Source organism: Notothenia rossii, assembly GCF_949606895.1.
Source record: "Notothenia rossii genome assembly, chromosome: 5".
Taxonomy (NCBI): Eukaryota; Metazoa; Chordata; class Actinopteri; order Perciformes; family Nototheniidae; genus Notothenia; species Notothenia rossii.
Genome location: NC_136903.1, coordinates 22,272,567 through 22,290,157, shown reverse-complemented (window position 1 = coordinate 22,290,157; position 17,591 = coordinate 22,272,567). Strand labels below are relative to the sequence as shown.

The window sequence follows — 17,591 nt, the reverse complement described above, 5'->3', positions numbered from 1 at the left end:
AAATATTTACATAGTTTGTCTAAGTATGCAGGGAACAGTGACGTGGAAAGAAAAACAATGATGTGAGGAGCAGCAGGGGGTCCCTCTGGGTTTCTTTATGTGTGACAACAGATATAATGATATATATTATGTGTTAAAGTGTATGTGTTAATGTAAGAAGAGCGTCAGTGAAGTGGTCCTGAAAGGAAGGCAGTCTCTAAGTTTTGCTTTTGTGAAAGTGAGTCAAGGGTTATTGTTTAATGATCATTCAACCAAACATATTTCTTAAATCCCTTTCAGTCTTTATCTTCGCAGATTTATTTTCAGGTTTTTTCCACTTCACACCTCATTGGACTTGGTGATTAAAATCCAGTTTGCTGCACTAAAACAGTTGGCCAACACTCACGCTCACACCAGGTGTGTCATACTTCCACGGGTTTTGTCCTTGTGCTACCGTGCCTGGAAACAAGAGCTTTGTTCCAGCCTCTGTTGGAAATGTGTTGTCTGTCAGACATGCATAACAAATCGTTTTTTTGGTCAATACATTATGTTGCGAAGACAACGACGTGTCGTTTGGCATGTGTGAAAAACGAAGATACAGAAAAAAAGAGAGAAAGGGAGACAAAGGTAGGGAAAAAGGGAGTGTAATGAGGAAGAGAAATGCATACTGTAGAATGAGAGAGTAGCAGCCTGTCAGCTCCGTCACACTTCTCTGCTTTCCTGATATGCTTCCCCATTGTATTCTGGTCATCCTTGATCAGATGTGTTTCTCTTTGTGAAAAGACACAGACTGGGAATGTTGCAATTAGGAAAAAGTTGCATTGTGTACAGGGAGCTTATATAAATGTGTGTATGTTAACATCACCAAATGCCATGTGTACATACTTTTCAACTTTTGTTTCATGTTAAAGGCATTGCATGATATCCAGTTAACATATGGCAAATATCCCAAAAGCTTAACAACAATTAAAACCAAGCAATACTGTATGACACGTTTGTACAGTATATGGCCAGAGCTATGAAGTTTCTTTTTCGAACTGAGCATTCACATTTTTTAGCAGACGTGACCTAACACGCCTTATAGCCAGTGATCACTTTAGCCTCCAGTCTTTGGGGAGCGATGTGCAAAAGGTACGTGTGTCTGTGTGTGTGTGGTCCCCTGGTCAAGCTGGCTCCTGTAATGAGCTGAGTGTGTGTGCAGGAATGCCCTTTCTGTCATCACTGCGGGGTGGTGTGAGGAGAGTGGGGGCACGGCCACTGCTGCAGGCTCTGCTCAGTCCCTACAGACTCCAGTGTTTAATTAGTGAGAGAATATGCATCCTCCTTAGCTCCCTTATTGGCAATTCCTTAGTGAGACTGTAACCCCCCCCCCCCCCCACCCCAACCCGCCTCCAATACCACGGGACTTGACCAACTGAGATTTATGAACGCAGACAAGAGAGAGAGTGTGTGTGTGTGTGTGTGTGTGTGTTAGCATTTACACATATTGTACCGACACAAATGTGAGCAGGAAGTGGGTTAGACAGTGAGAGTACGCGTATCGTCTGAGTATATATACATTTGAGAGTGTAGCAGGTGAGTCTAGTGATGTATGAAACGTGATTTGTGCACTAATCCCATTTCACAGGGCCAGCTGCCCAACACAGATGTCAGCTCTTCATGTACCCACAGATAACCTGATAAAACAGAAGCCCCCTCATACACTGTGGATGAAGAGACATGCTCCATCTCATTCTCTACTTCAATTGATTGCTTTAATCTTTAACCTTTGTCTAACCCTTTCTCTCCATGTTCAGTTTTTTCTCTCATCTGCTTGCAATTCCCTGTCTTTGTCTCCATCCCTACCTTCATCAGCCACACCTTCCTTTTTCCACCCTCCCCCATTTCTCCTCCACCCTTCCCCCATACATTGTAACACATCTATCTTTATATGGAATTACTGCTGCTCCCCCTCCCCCCCCACCACTGTCATCCCCCTTACAACATTGTAGCGGGTATACCATAGCAAGGAGTGTATAGGGGGTGGGGTGGTCCTGCCTTACTGACAGATTTAATGAGCTCCTATGGGGATCGGACCAAAGCCATCAGAAGCTGCGTGCGGCTATATAGCCAGCTCTCTTAAACAGATGCGCCTTTGCTAATGACACTAGCATCACTTCATATGCAGCCGACGTGAACACAGGAGCAGCTATAGGAGGAACATGCGCGTTTGTCTGCAATAGGCGTAGCCCCTCATCAGATAGAGGAGGCCGTGGGGAGGAACAGTGGGAATATTTCACATGACTATGGAAGCACTTCTTTTCTCAGATGATCTTCTATAGATGCAGCTTTAGGCAATATATTGGGGCTGGGTTATTGCATGGGCTGTCACAACATGTATTTGGTTGCAGCTTAGAAGGACACTTCTGAAAACATAGCATGACAATTAAGACTATTTCAAGGTGATGGAAGAAAGACTGAGAGTTGCACGAGTTGAGAAATAAGGTTGAGTGTTTGTGTGTATCTTTGAACACAAGAAAGACGGTAGAGAGCGAAAGACGTGAGGATGAGTAAACTTACTTTACCTCTGACTGTGAAGTTGCTTGCAGTTGGATTAAATTCCATCAAACTAAATCCCTTTGCAGATATTATACAGATGAATGGGAATTACCCAAGGCAGCCCTATAACAGCCACTACCTAGCATAATAGGCTGTTAGCACATAATTATAGTACGACTGGTCACATCTGAGGGACATATACAAACTACAACGCTAGCCTCAGGATTCCCAGAGGCTCTCTCTAATGACTGCCTCATTATGGACACAAAGCGTTGTGCCAAACAAAGGGAAACCTTAGAGGATGCTGAGGGACAGACACGTACTGTATGGTTTAATCATGCGTTGCCAGCATGCTGATGCAGCCTGATTGTAAAACAGAATGGTAAAAAATGTGATGAAAGCAACACAGCAGGAGTTTCAATGTCACATCTCCTGCTGATTATGCATTCCTCAGAAGCATTGTTTCTCATGAAAACTGGGCTGGAGATTGGCTCTATAAAATATGTGCTCCCAGGGGGTCAATTTGAGTGATTTTCTCTGGAAACGTTATCTCCCTCTGTATAGAGTTTGTAGAATAGTGTTACTAATTTGTCAACAACTGTGTGTACGGCTGTATAACCTTTCATAGCTTCAATGCTGGAGTGCAGCGTGCTAACCTACTGTAAGCAGCTCTTTCAGCACTACAGCTCTGAGCTGAGGCCTGAGTCTCTGTCACTGACCATGGTACTGAATCCCTGCCCTGTTACTATTGAAGGATTAACCCACCAAGAACAGACAACCCACACACATTCAATTTAGCCATTCATAATTGCACAAAGAATACAAATATTACAGAGGTCAGTTATAGATAATACATAATACATTGTTTTGCTCAAATTTGACTATATTTGAGCAAATTGCATGGTATTACCCTGTCTGAATATCAGCAAAATCAGCTTTATTCCATGTGCATTTCCTTTTCCTCTATGTTACTCTTTGATCCGACTGTCTTCTCACTCCTGGGTTCAGTTACAATATTTGTTGAAGACAGCTTTCAAATCGATTGCTGAGATATATCTATATAACTATCATTACATATAGATATAGATACACATATATGTATCGCCGGGGTTGGGCCGAGTTGGTTGTGTGTTTCGGATGAGAACCTTTACCATTAACATTCTTTGAAAGTAGTCTCGATGAATTGAAAGAAAAATAGCTAGCTCCATTCAATTTGGGCCGTTGTTTGAGAAATGTATACAGGGAAAAAGATTGATTGTGGTTTGGTATTTGGGGTTAAATCTAAGCAAAGTTTGAAGGCAGCTTCCTGATGGGAAAGTTGTTTGGCCACTGCCCCTCTACTTTTGTGTCTAAGCAAGCAGCACTTTGAGAGGGTCTTGTGTGTTTTGTTTTGCTACTGTTTAGGTTACACTGCTGATGGAATAAACCAGATTTGCATGACAGTCCCCACATCTCTCTACTGCTATCTATCACTGAATGCATTCATCCCCACAACCATCAAGGAATACATAAGTGGGAGTCGTAGAGTGACAAAGCTTCCCCTTCTTCAGATCCTGGAATTTATCTCTCACTTCCTATGCAAAGCACAACCTGAAGTGTTTGCTGAGAGCTTCATTTTGGGGGTGTGGGGGCTTTTCACAGCTCCTAGGCACCCAGTATGTGTGAGTCCATTTCTTCCCACTGCATGGCAAGTGGCTCTGAGGCCCAGGGGGGGTGGGGGGGGGGGGGGGAGGGGGGGGTGGGGGGGGGGCAGATATATCCGGAGCCTGGCCCAGCTCCAGTTGTCTTTACCTCAGAGTATATTGTGATGTTCCAGTCATGAGAACGGGCACCGGACCCCTCGAAAGACCAGTGGGAAACTTGTATTCTCATTTACATCTTCCTCTTAGCGATCAAATGATTCCCAACAACCTGAATTAGATAAGTATCTCCACGCAACCTGTCATTAATGCTAACTTGTTAGTTGTTATGTAAGCACATGTTGTAGATGGTAGTGTGGCATTGTTGGCAAAGACTTTCACAGAAGCTCATGTATTATGCAGCCCGCACACTAAAGAAGCTCCTTTTGGGAAATATCCTGTCAAGCTTTAGAAATAATTATAGAACAAAATGAATGAATTAGTAACCTGTCTATGAAATTAAACTTTCTTTGGTGAGGGGAAAACAATAATACGCCGTCCTGTCGGCTAATCTTTAAAGTTTCCCATCTTAATATGGTGTGTGTGCTTTTGATTGTGGATATGAGTGTGTGTGGCTGTGTGCTTCCTCTTTCCTCTTCATCCCCTTCTCTCTAAGCCGCAGAGTGTTGCTAGGACAACCCCTCGTGGTCCTTGCTGCATCGCAGCGGTCCTCAATGCCACCACTCAGGGAACCTCCTTGCACTGGGAAGGCAGCATAAAATCGGGATAATCGCCGTCGATTATGGGACACAATGGGCCGGCGCTTCTGAAAGATTCATTCATCGTGGAAAAAGGGACTGTGGAGGGGGATAGAGAAAGGGGCGCCTTGGTCCCTCCGCTGCTCTCCCACGGTGGGCACAGGCATGACATCAGTGGCCTGAAAGAACTGGCATTCTGGACATGCCCACTGCCCTCCCTCCCTCCCTCACTATACCCTTATACCCCTTCCAGTTCGAACCCCTTCCCTTCTTTTCTCACCCATGCCAGTTTGGATGCAGCGCTTGGCCGGGCATGTTGAGGCCACTGCTGCTGTTTGCGTGTGAAACAAAGCCCTTCAGTAGGAAGAGAGAGGAAGCAGCGAGCTTCACATGGTACCAGCCAAAAGCAGGGATGGCTGCCTGAGCCTTCCCCTCACAGGCCCCTCTTTTGGCTGAGAGGTGCTGGTGTGACCCCAGTACCCCCTTCTCCCTGTGGTGTCCCTCTTACTCCCCTGTGTAACCCCTTCCTCACTCTCCCTCTCTCTCTCTCTCGCTCTCATCCTGAAAATACTGCCTCTTCCCTGAGAGGGCCCTTTCAATGAGTATGACGTGTCAAGGGATTTAGGATGAGTGATTTCTCATGACACAACCCTTGCCTACAGGGATGGGATTCCTCTGGCTTTTGTTGTGCAGTTGGTCATTTGTTTGAAGAGGAAATAGCTTTACAACACATTTCCCTAATTAGAATAATGTGATACTGCTCTATACGATGTGAAGTCCCATGCTGCTGGGAGACTAGAAGGAAATCAGCGTGACACCATCCTCACATGAATCACGTCGGTCATTTGGGCTTTGGAGTTAAGGAGTTTTGTTGAATGGTGGGGATACTTAAATCTGTGAATGTTGGATTGTATGTGACTTGAATGGATGCATCTCATTTTTGCCAAAACCTTTAAAATCGTAACTGTCTTTTTTTAAATGACTATATATTGACGTTATTGAGAACATTAGATATAACATCTTTGCATATATTGATTTGGGCTTTGTTGAGTGTGACGTAACGATTGACAGAGATCTTAGTGCACATTATTATATATCCTCTTTGACCACTGTGGCTCAAGAGTAACTAAAGCATTAATCTGCTGTCCATCAGGATGACCTCAAAGCTCACAAACTGTGACATCAAAACATTAACCCTTCTATCCATCATTCCTTTGTCGTTTATTCTTCGCTCAGCAAAAGGGTTACTAACAAAGCACTACTGTTGACATGTTACCATTAGCAGGCATCATCACCTCATCTCTCTCACTGTCCTATGTAGCCTGATGAGTCTGAGAGCGTGCTCTCTGGGGGGATTACAGTGTCCGGGGAATGGAGGGTCCCTGAGGGATTTGACTCTTAAACTCAGATATTGACTCCTCCCACCACTTTTTATTGTCATTTTGTTTTTACATTTATCTGATGTGTGTGTGCCTTGGTGTGTGGCTGGCTGTGGGTGGTGGTGTTGGTGGTGGAGTCAGGGGGTGGGGGCTGAGGGGGGCTTGCAGACTTCAGGATGGGGCAATTCAGGTTGCTTTGGCTGTGACTCGTCTTGGCTGTGTTGACTCGCTCCTCTCTGGATGCTTTGGAAGAGCTGTTGGACAGCTGAGGGCTGCTAGCTGTCAGCAGATTTCTGTGTTTACCTCGGACCTTACCTGCTGACATCTGCCATCAGCTGTGAATGGAGCAACGATTCTTTGAGCTGATTCATTTTTAAATACCAAAGGCTGGAGTTTTGATCCTGGTGAATGTACAGTCCCTACCTCAACTCCAACAGAAATGACGTAAGTCCTCGCACCCAATTTGTAGTTTTAGGCTTAATATGTTTTTCATTTCTCTAGATTCTATTCTCATTCATTCAAGGCAAACTATTTTACTTGAATGTAAGTGTAACCAGACTGTAAATCAGCAAATGAAGTGGGAGTAAAATAACCTCTATTTTTTAACTCTCAATACATTACAAAAAATGTGACATCCTTCAGTTTAGGCTGTATATCATCTGAGTAGAAACCAGGTGTTGTTTTATTAAGTCCATCATTATTCCTTCGTGGATTAACGGCCCTGTAATGCAATTAATCTGACTAAGCCCTCGGCCAAGATTAACCGGTTTATAAAATGATCCCATTAGAGACTGAGGAGAAGAAACTGTGTGGATCAGTGAGTGAGTGTGCATCAGTATGTAAATGTCATCACTTTTAAATTAATATAACTTATTAACAAATCCTTTCATAGTCACTAGCTATTAACAACTTGTTTTTATACTTACAGTGTATAAAAGTAGCAGCCCAGATCTCTTGATCTCAATGGATGCTGAACATTTCTAAGCTTAATATCTGCAATGTATTCTTTATGACGGAGAAAAACATATAAATCAAAGCTAATATAATGTGGAGATTTTCCCTCCAATAAAATAATTAATTCACATAAAAAACAACTACTGATGAGAAATAACAGTCAGCTGCAGTGGATTTGTCTTTGCTGTACATTTTTCATCTATCATTTGATCGCACCAGCCCACTCTCTCATCTGTCCATGACTTGGTGAGAGAAGCGCTAATGAGAGGATCGCAGAATAATATCCGACCTCTGTGACGTCCAGCGCCTGCTTCATCTCTGTCTTAGTGCTAAAAATAATCAAAGGGAGAGAAAAAAGGGGAAATTCAATTAACCGGACTCATTACTCTTATGGAATGGGATTTCATGGTAATGCCAATTTTCAGGGTTTTATTCCTGGGGTTTTACTAATTCATCCGGATGTCATCTGAAGTATGAGATAATGATGGCTACTGTTCGCCTGCTGTTTGCATGTATTTTCTGTATTTCACACTTCACTTTGAAATTAATAAGAGGAGACAGGGCTGGTCCATCTGTGTGCCTGGAAGCTGACCAGGTGGTCTTCCTATAGGCAAGCTTACAAAGCAGCCGTACAAAAATCTGGGGGAGGTGTGTGTGAATGTGTGAGTATTTCTGTGCGCCGTGTGGAATTATTAGAGACTACTTACACAACAACAATAACTCCACAAAGAGCCTTTGGTTGAGAAGAAGTTTTCTGCCTGTTGGTTCGAGCTCGCCGTCTTGCCTTTGATCAAGTTTCACCTTTGAAAAAAAAACTTGACAGCCAACATGATTCAATTCTATGAAGTGTTGTGACTTCATAGTGGACAATGGGGGGGATGTCTGAGGGGGAAAAAACATTGACTCCACCATTTGTGAGTTTTAGGCCATGAACCCCAGGGGTTAGGTGAAAGGTCAGAGCCACATTATTTCTTCTTTGTTATCCTTTGTTATCCATCACAGCAGACATTCACATGGGCTTATTGAAGATCAAAAGAAACACAAAGACATGTTTAAGGCCTCATAGACAAAAAAGATGTCAAACAATTTGATAGATTATTCCTGTGGCTTCATGATGGGACGATGGATATAAAGCTATGACAGAGTTGTTGAACACCTGCCTAACTGCCATGTGACAGACACAGCTGGCTCTCTTCTCGCCAAAAAACACATTCACACCTGACCGGAATGGCAGGAAACTGCTTGTAACGGGAAATCACTTTTCATCTAACTAATTAGGCTGTGTGAACGAGCCCCCTCTTCATACTATCGCATTTGAGAAAGAATGGTTAGTGGGTGTATGTCTCAACAGACAATATGTGTCGTCGTCCCCCCCCCCCCCCTTTATAAATCAATAGCCTTTTGTAATGACAAGTAGGAATCTGTTTCATTGTTAGATAGTGTTAAATTAATGTTTTAATACGCTCACCAGGGGATTTTCTCTCTGATTGCAATTTGCATACACTGAAACCCAACCAATTCAGTAGTTTATACATAAGGATATATCGTTTTTTTGAAATATAAAGTCTCCATAGCTTGAAACTTGATGATAACAACCATCCTGGAAGTTTTTATAGTTACAATATACACAGCCTGTCAATACTGAACTTATATAAACTGACTGAAAGTGCCATGTGTCTGCACGTCACTCCCTAAGGAATCATTTTTAGAAGCAGTCGCTTGTAGTCAGCTTCCATCTGTTGGGGGCCATGGTAACTATGGGCAGAGCATGAGTGACAGCTTGGTAACACACTTGAATGCTTAACATTTAATAATGCTGTTTTTGTTTAAACCATATGCCAGACATATCTTCAGAAACATCATCCACTTCCAAATGATTGTCTCTTACTTGATGCTATATTTTATTCTAGAACCCTGAGTCAACTAATTGATTAATCAGTAAAGTAACTTTCTATGCAAACATTTCAGGAAATATTTGTTCAGCTTTAGTTTGAAATATAATGAATACCTTTGGGTGTTGGACTGAAATGTAAAAACATCACTTAGACCAGTGGTTCACAACCTGGGGGGCGCAAACATCGCAGGGGGGGGCGCCAGGCCTCAGATGATTTGAGGCCAGATATCATATTTAGACTTATTTATTTTTTTGTCTTTAATTTTTTTTTTTTACATATAATTGTAAAGCAATACCTGATTTTCACTAAAAGCCTTGTCTCTACATTAGAATAAAATATAAAAAATAATTGATTTGAATAACAATTCAAGTTAGTAGCTATTAAAGGCATAAAAAGACAGAAATGTATAATTCTTTCTTTAATAGAAATCTTTCTTCTGCCCGTAAAGTGTCCAAACCGGGCTTTTCTGGATAAGCGCATTTTCAAAACATAGTCATTGTCCATGCCGGTTTCAGTTGGATTATTTGTCACAGTTGCTCCGATCAGATCGGTCTCCTCCATTTTGTAGATTATTTATGACTTTTGAATCCACAGAAACACATCGGCAAAATCTGGCTTACTTTGAGCATGTGTTTTAACTTCCAACAGGAGTCATTTGGGGGGGCTCTTGGGAAAAAAGGTTGGGAACCACTGACTTAGACATTAAGAAACTGAGATTGTTGTACTACTTTTGACATTTTATAGACCAACCTATTAACAGATACATTTGAAATAAAATAGCAGATTAATGCTACATATTTAGTTGCAGCCCTAGTAGAGTCTGTAAAGGAAAAGGTTAATTAGCACAGTATTCAAAAAATAATCTTGCAGGAGACCAATGATAATTGACACCAGAGGTTTATTGGATCTTACGATGAGAAGAGAGATGCAATCATGTTGACCTGTGACCTAAGGCATACCGAAATGAAATGCCTTGTTCTTTGTCAGAGTGAAAGGGCACCATTATACTGATTAATAATACGGTTAAGCTTATTGTGTATTATAGGAAGGAGTTTATCTTCATGCATTATGCAACTAACAATTTCTCTTTTTCTTTCTCTCTTTCACAGTACCAACAGTATGCCTAAACAAGTCGAGGTGAGGATGCACGAGAGTCACCTGGAGCCCATTGAGGCCAGGCCTCAGTCCAAATGTGCCAAAATCTGCTCCAGTATGTGCACAAACCTTCTGCTCACACTCACCATCCTCGGTAAGTTATCCTGTTGTTGGCTTATTATTGTTCCGTTTGTTCTTTTTTAAGAACCAAAAAAAACAGGGCATGCTAAAGACGGAGATCGACCACCGCTGAGCTCAATGTTCTGTGAGTTGAGGAGGAGATGCCATCTGTGCTTGTTCAGTGTAGCAGACTTTGAGATGACTGGGTGTCCTGACCTTCCCCAGCTCTGTACCACCTGTTGCTATCAAACGCTTTCTGTGACACTAGACATCCAAACTGCCTCCGGTGGTGCATGAAAAAATATTGTGATTATAGTAATAGCTCACTGCGCCACATGGGGAGATTTAATGAAAAGAGGAAAGGGCACAAAAGAAGGGATACATTTTCTGGTAATATGCCCTGAATCAGATGTGTGTTTAACCCACACTTATCATTTAAACTGTGTCCTAATTGTATCATTATTTTATTTCCTTTAAGAAACATCGGCCATGAACCCGTTAAACTGTATACAAATAAATGTGAATATTTAATTTAGGGATTTGAGTCCCTTTCTGTCTGGGTCCCACTGAAATGGTTGTGTGTTTGTGTGAGTATCTGTAATGTGTACATCTCACCCCACTTGGCAGGACTCTCACGAAGCAAGGGAGCCAGCATGATCATTGATCATCTGTCACTTGGCAGATAAGAGTCTGAATGGGAACTTGAAAAATGACCAAAGAGAAGGCACAGGATATCAAGTGCCTTCCAAAGTCATTGGGTGTGCAGAATCCCCAGGATGCTACTAAACTGGACCACAGAAGACAGCTTATTATATGAAAAAAACAAGCTGGAAGGCTTCCTCATTCCAGTGTGTGTTGTTAAACAATGCCTCAGCCTGTGTGAACTTTGGCAGTGATGTGGTGGCAGAGGAAGTGCAGCCATTGGGGGGATAGCCGGAGTTTTGTGTGGTCTGAGATGGACAGACGCAGAGGCCAACTGCCCAGCCCGGTGGACTGGGCAGTGGGGGGTGTTGGAGCACATAGAGGTCATCTTTAGTGTTGGGGGACAGAACCACTGGGTGGCAGGAAAAGAACCCTTGGTTGGAAGTGGCATAATTCAAGGGTCAACAGTGGCTTTTAAAAAAGGGGGCTGGTCTTTCAAAAGACACTGTCTTCTTCTTCTCTTGTCCCCCCTTTTTGTTAAATCCTTGTATAAGTCTGTGAACCTAACACAAAGTGAAAAGAATCCTCAAAAACATTTTGGGTTTGTACAGATTACAGATGCTCTACCAGGGAATCTGACATGCTTGCCTCCTCCCTGCTGCTTCAAAGAGATCTGATCTTAATCCTCTGTGAGCTTTACTTTCTCTCAGCAGGTTTCCATTTTATCTCCCCAACCCACTGTCCTCTTTAAGCATGAAACAGACAGCCCATTGTACAGCTCCTAACATCTGAATTGGCAGTATAGGAGAGAATTATTAAGAGTTTTTAAAGGAGAAAATTAAAGCCTATTAACTATTTCATTGATTATATCTAAGGTGTAGCTATTGAACATAATACACCGATATGAAATGGATTCCTTTTTTATATCAATCTGTAATATGTGATTTTCCACTGGGTTTCATTCCTGATTCTTTCCTAGTTTGCTGTTATACACGCTCGCAGTTTCATTCACAAACACTCTTTCTTGCACTTCAGGTGTGATCCTCGGAGCTGTATTTGGGTGTTTGCTCCGTGTGGCCTCCCCGATCCACCCAGACATCGTCATGGTGATCGCTTTTCCTGGAGACATCCTGATGAGGATGCTGAAGATGTTGATCCTGCCACTCATCATCTCCAGTTTAATCACAGGTGGAGTATAAATAATGACTTCTGAAAAAATATAGATATTGGATCGTTTCGACATTATTAACTGTTGGTGATATGATTGAGCAGCTCATGTGCAGTTGAGTTTGAATACAACAGCTAAAAATAAAGTACTGAAATAAAAAATGACAATATTGCATGTCATACAATATGTTTTGCATAATGCACATGATCAAATATCATTATGCCAACCCCTACAGTAATTGACTTTGCCCAAAGTATTAAGTCAACATTTCTATTCAACACGTGCAGATAACTAAACACCATCTTGTTTGCTTTGGCTACAGGTCTGGCTGGTTTGGATGCCAAATCCAGCGGTCGCCTGGGCACCAGGGCAATGGTCTACTACATGACCACCACGGTTATTGCTGCCATCCTGGGAGTCATCCTTGTATTGGTTATCCACCCTGGCAACCCCAAACTGAAGGAAAATCTGGGCCAGGGCGAGAAGAACGACGATGTGTCCAGCTTGGATGCCTTCTTTGATTTGATAAGGAACCTGTTCCCAGAAAATCTGGTGCAGGCTTGTTTCCAACAGGTAATGGAGGGTGACAATAACAAGATGATGCACAAAACTTATATTTAGTTTGACTGTCAGATGCTAAATACTTAGAAAGTCTGTCTGTGATATCTGGATGTCACTGCGAATCTTGGATGAGTGCAGTCACTTATTATGGAATATTATTTGTTGCATATCAAGAGAGTCTCAGAAGCTTGATCGTCAGGAAATAGGTGGGCTTGTACAGAAAGTTGAGTGGACTTGAGTCACAGGGAACATCATATCTGAATTAGGTGTTGTCTGTTATCTAACTAATCCATTTTATGTTGTCATCCTTTACCTCAGATCCAGACCACGACAAAAAAGACAGAGGTGCCTTTCGTTGAGGATGTCAATGCAACCGTCATGGAAGGCCTCGTTGCTAACATTACCAGGGAGCCTTTGATTATCGTCTCAAAGACACTTCAGTTCAAAAGTGGCATGAATGTTCTGGGTATGTAACACACCAACATCACTCACAGTATGTACACTGTACAATTAACATTAACCAATACTGAAAGTCTAGAGACATGCTAGCAGCTCTGTGAGGCTAATGCTAACATGCTGATGTTTCGTACATAGGCTACAATGTTTTGCATGTTCACCATTCTAATAATAGCATTTCAGCATGATATAATTTGCTAATAAGCACAAAACAATGTGCATCAGGTGATGCTGATCTGCATATGTTTAGTTTTGTTGTTATTCTGCGAATATATTAAAAAAGTCAGCAGATCCCCAAAGTCATAAGGATTCATTTTCTGGGCCCATTTAATATCCCTTCAAGAATTCATGGTAATTCATCTAATGGTTATTGAGATATTCTGTCTGGGCCAAAGTGGTGGACCAACCAACACACATTGCTGTTCCTAGGGCCAAGCTACTAGCATGGCAACAAGTAAAAGCAATATAAACAGTATTGAAAACATGTGGACAAACCTAATGTTTTTAGCTGTGGATGTTAAAAATTCTTCTCCTAATGATAAACCCTTCATGTAGTAGTCAACAGACCTTTCCACGCGGATATTCAACGTTTGATACATTTATTATTTTCTGTCACAGGTCTGATTGGTTTCTTTATTGCATTTGGCATCTGCATGGGCAAGATGGGAGAGAGGGCCAGGCTCATGCTTGAATTCTTCAACATCCTCAATGAGATTGTGATGAAACTTGTCATCTGTATCATGTGGTTAGTATCACTTAAGAATCTCATTGAAACTCATTTGAAAACTCAACTATAATGAGTCAGAAATAACTGAAAAGTAATTTCTCAAGACATTACAGCATTTTTAAAGATTAAAGCTATTGAAAGACATCATTTGTGTCCTGCCAAAGTTGTCATTCTGAATTACTAGTAACAAATAAAGTTCCATTGTCTCTCTAGGTACTCTCCCTTCGGTATTGCCTGTCTCATCTGTGGTAAGATCATCTCCATCAAGGACCTTGAGGTGGTGGGCAGACAGCTGGGCATGTACATGGTCACTGTGATCATTGGCCTCATCATCCACGGAGCTATCTTCCTGCCTGCAATCTACTTTGCTATTGTCAGGAAAAACCCCTATACCTTCTTCCTGGGCATCTTTCAGGCCTGGATCACAGCCCTGGGGACAGCCTCTAGGTCAGCATCAAAATAAATAGCTAGTTGTTTTTGTTGATATGTATTCAGTTGAAACACAGTATAACCAACCTTCTTCTGCTTTTGACCTCCAGTGCTGGTACACTGCCTGTCACCTTCCGCTGTCTGGAGGAGAACTTAGGTATTGACAAAAGAGTCACTCGCTTTGTGCTCCCAGTCGGTGCCACCATCAACATGGACGGAACTGCTCTGTATGAGGCAGTGGCAGCCATCTTCATCGCCCAAATGAACGGCATCTACCTTGACCCTGGTCAGATTATCACTGTCAGGTCAGGAGACACTTCAAACACGTCATAGGTTGTTTTTTGCACTGTTAAAAGCCAATGAATACAATCTCAATAAACAAGTTATATAATGATTTAACCTTCTATTATATTTCAACAATCCTGCTATTGAAATAGAAAAACTGTGGATCAAAAAAAGCTATGCTTGGTCATAACAGTAAGATTTCAATTCCCACAGTTTTAAGAGGGTTTAAATGGAGCCCTGATGATGCTGTTTAGCAAACACAGTTAGCTCTTAATAAATGGGGGAAAACCCAGCAGCAGAATAGGGAGGTTTAACAACGAACAAAAAATCCTCTGTTACTCAAAGCAACAACTTCAAAGATTTGATTTACAAAGGAGCAAATAAACCGTAATGAGGAAATGAAAACATATTTTCTTGCCATGTCTCAAGCTAAGCAGAATTAATGACATCAACCTAGTATCTTTAACTATCTTCCCCAAATGCTCTTCTGTTAATAGAGTGAGTCAAGGATGCATGACCTTCACCTTGACATTTATATGGCATATCAATCTATGAAACCCTCAAATGTAACATCCCATCTGTTACATTTAAACCTCTCTTCATGTGTGATGGAGCACCCTCTCTGGTTCTCTTCAGCGGCTCCTCTTTATATAAGTACCATAGAGAATACGTATCTTCATCTGTAGCTGTGTGGAGTGGACCATATCATGTTCATCGTCATCTGAGGAGTAGCATCAGGGCGTAGGGTCAGTTGTGGAGGATATGCTTAGGTGAAGTGGGCTGTGAAAATGTGATTGATTGTTGCTTTGCTGTGTCTTCATTCAGTCTGACTGCCACCCTGGCCAGTGTTGGAGCGGCCAGTATTCCCAGTGCTGGCCTGGTGACTATGCTCCTGATCCTGACTGCTGTAGGCCTGCCAACCGAAGACATCAGTCTGCTGGTTGCTGTTGACTGGCTGCTGTGAGTTATAAAATACACATGCTTATTGTGGGAGAAACTTCTGTGTAACAATGCAGTGGGAGTCACCGATTCAGGAAGTAGACACGGGGAGAGCTGGAGCTTTGATGTCGAACACTAATGGTTTATTTAGGAGCTTCGGCCGGAGAATTCACAAAACAAATCTGGAGTCAGAGGTTCTGACTGCACGGTAGAGTGGCCGCGTCAATTCTGAAGAGCCTCTCTCTCGCTATACCTTTTAACTGGTTCACAGAGAGTAATCAACATATTTGAGGAGATAGACTAAACAGCTGGGAACACTGAATTACTTGCGTCTGACACTTATGGCCTCGAAGATTTCACACCTTGGAGTCAAAAAGCACCAAGAAGGAAGTTTTCCAGCGTACCCACAACAATAAACCATTTGTGACCGAGAGTTGCCCGGTCATTGTTGGTAACAACAACATATGGCTGAAGCAACCCCTTTCCTTAAGGGAGATAACAGACGTCACGGTTGGTCATAAACGACAAAGGGCAAATGGTGGATATCTAGGAGAATTCTTCCCTAACACTTATGTTGTAGTTACGTATTGATATTCTTTTAGTTTACTTTTCTATGTACAGAACTCCCTTTTATGATAAGGTGTAGAAAACCATCTTTTTAAACTGTGTTTTCTCTCTTCAGGGATCGATTCAGGACCTCAGTCAACGTGGTGGGTGACTCCTACGGTGCAGGCATCGTGTACCACCTGTCCAAGCTTGAGCTTGAGGAACTGGATGCACAAACGGCCAAATCCGACGACATCGAAATGACGAAGACCCAGTCTTACTACGATGACATGAAGAACCACCACGAAAACAATTCCAACCAGTGCGTCAAAACCGCTCCCGCTACAGCTACAACTAGCACAACCGCTACTGCCACTGCTAACAATACTGTAGAAGTAGTAGTAGATGAATGCAAGGTACAATTAATGCTTACGGACATAGAGACTTGTATATAACCCTCACCGTTGTCGCACGCTCACCCTGCATGTTTTCAGCACTCTTGTTTGTTTTACTCATTGCATCTCTGTACATATTAATGGGAATACACTCACAATAAATTTTATTTTAAGTCTGAAATCAAGCTCAAGAACAACAAATGTATGTGCACGTATGTATTAAATTCTACTGGAAAAGCAGCTTTTGTGTTGAATGTACTAAAACATTATTATGTGCATACCTACAGATCTATAGTTAGATTCATCAGATGACTGTAACCTGTTGGGGATTGGCTCTAATTTAATGGGCAGAGCCAGATAATCCTCCTCATGACCCTGAGGAATTATTTAGCAGCCCTCCCATCTATCAAACATTCACACCATATCCTTTTCTTAAACATAACGTCTTGATAGAAGGTTTTCATTCAATGTTTTCTCTTCTCCTCCCATTTGATTCAGTCTAATGAACGCAGTCCATACTGCCTTATCTAAAAATCTTTAAAATGTAATTGATTTTAATTTTATTAAGAGGTTTATTCCTAAACGTTTACCCTCTCCTGTATAATTTCAAACACGATGGAAAGTGTGAGTTATAATTAGCAGCTCATATATTTCCTACACATCTACCACGCTGTCAGTGAGTCATTCCCAGTCAGGTTTTTTTTATAATTTCCACACCAGCTATTTTTGCCCATTGTGAGAACTGTGTTGTGAAATGGAAAGCTGTGAAGTAGCTCCCGTAATGTAAAACATAATGCACTTTGAATACGGTCTTTAATGTATTCCAGGCTTTTAGAATAATACATGGGAGTTCAGAGTGCTGGTTCCCTCACACTCACACCCTGGCAGAAAAGGTCTACTGATGAGCCTATTCATTTATTAAAGGATGTAAGGTGTTGCCTAGCAACGCTGGCAACCTGGCACACAATTAGTCTGGCCATCAAAAAAAAAAATCATATTCTCCTTTCCGAGTCTATATGACATTTAACACAAAGGCTTGCTATTTCCAGTATTCACAATGACTGTTTTCTGTTTGTTGGTCTGTTTTGCCTGTACATAGCATGGCT

General features: G+C 41.9%; 1 protein-coding gene across 3 annotated transcripts in view; it reads left to right on the top strand.

Moving 5' to 3' along the window:
- LOC307039247 (excitatory amino acid transporter 2-like) overlaps nucleotides 1–17,591 on the top strand; it is a 31,458-nt gene that overhangs the window by 9,119 nt on the left and 4,748 nt on the right. The window contains exons 1-10 of one of the 3 annotated variants that reach the window (XM_079681124.1): nucleotides 6,468–6,717; nucleotides 10,232–10,371; nucleotides 12,015–12,167; nucleotides 12,470–12,720; nucleotides 13,027–13,174; nucleotides 13,783–13,909; nucleotides 14,105–14,338; nucleotides 14,431–14,625; nucleotides 15,431–15,565; nucleotides 16,227–16,506. In XM_079681124.1, the coding sequence (XP_079537250.1) occupies nucleotides 6,713–6,717; nucleotides 10,232–10,371; nucleotides 12,015–12,167; nucleotides 12,470–12,720; nucleotides 13,027–13,174; nucleotides 13,783–13,909; nucleotides 14,105–14,338; nucleotides 14,431–14,625; nucleotides 15,431–15,565; nucleotides 16,227–16,506 (1,668 nt within the window). In that variant the 5' untranslated portion in view covers nucleotides 6,468–6,712. Of the gene's footprint in view, nucleotides 1–6,467; nucleotides 6,718–10,231; nucleotides 10,372–12,014; nucleotides 12,168–12,469; nucleotides 12,721–13,026; nucleotides 13,175–13,782; nucleotides 13,910–14,104; nucleotides 14,339–14,430; nucleotides 14,626–15,430; nucleotides 15,566–16,226; nucleotides 16,507–17,591 lie in introns of those variants that run through there. The other 2 variants (XM_079681122.1, XM_079681123.1) reach the window with 2 other exon arrangements.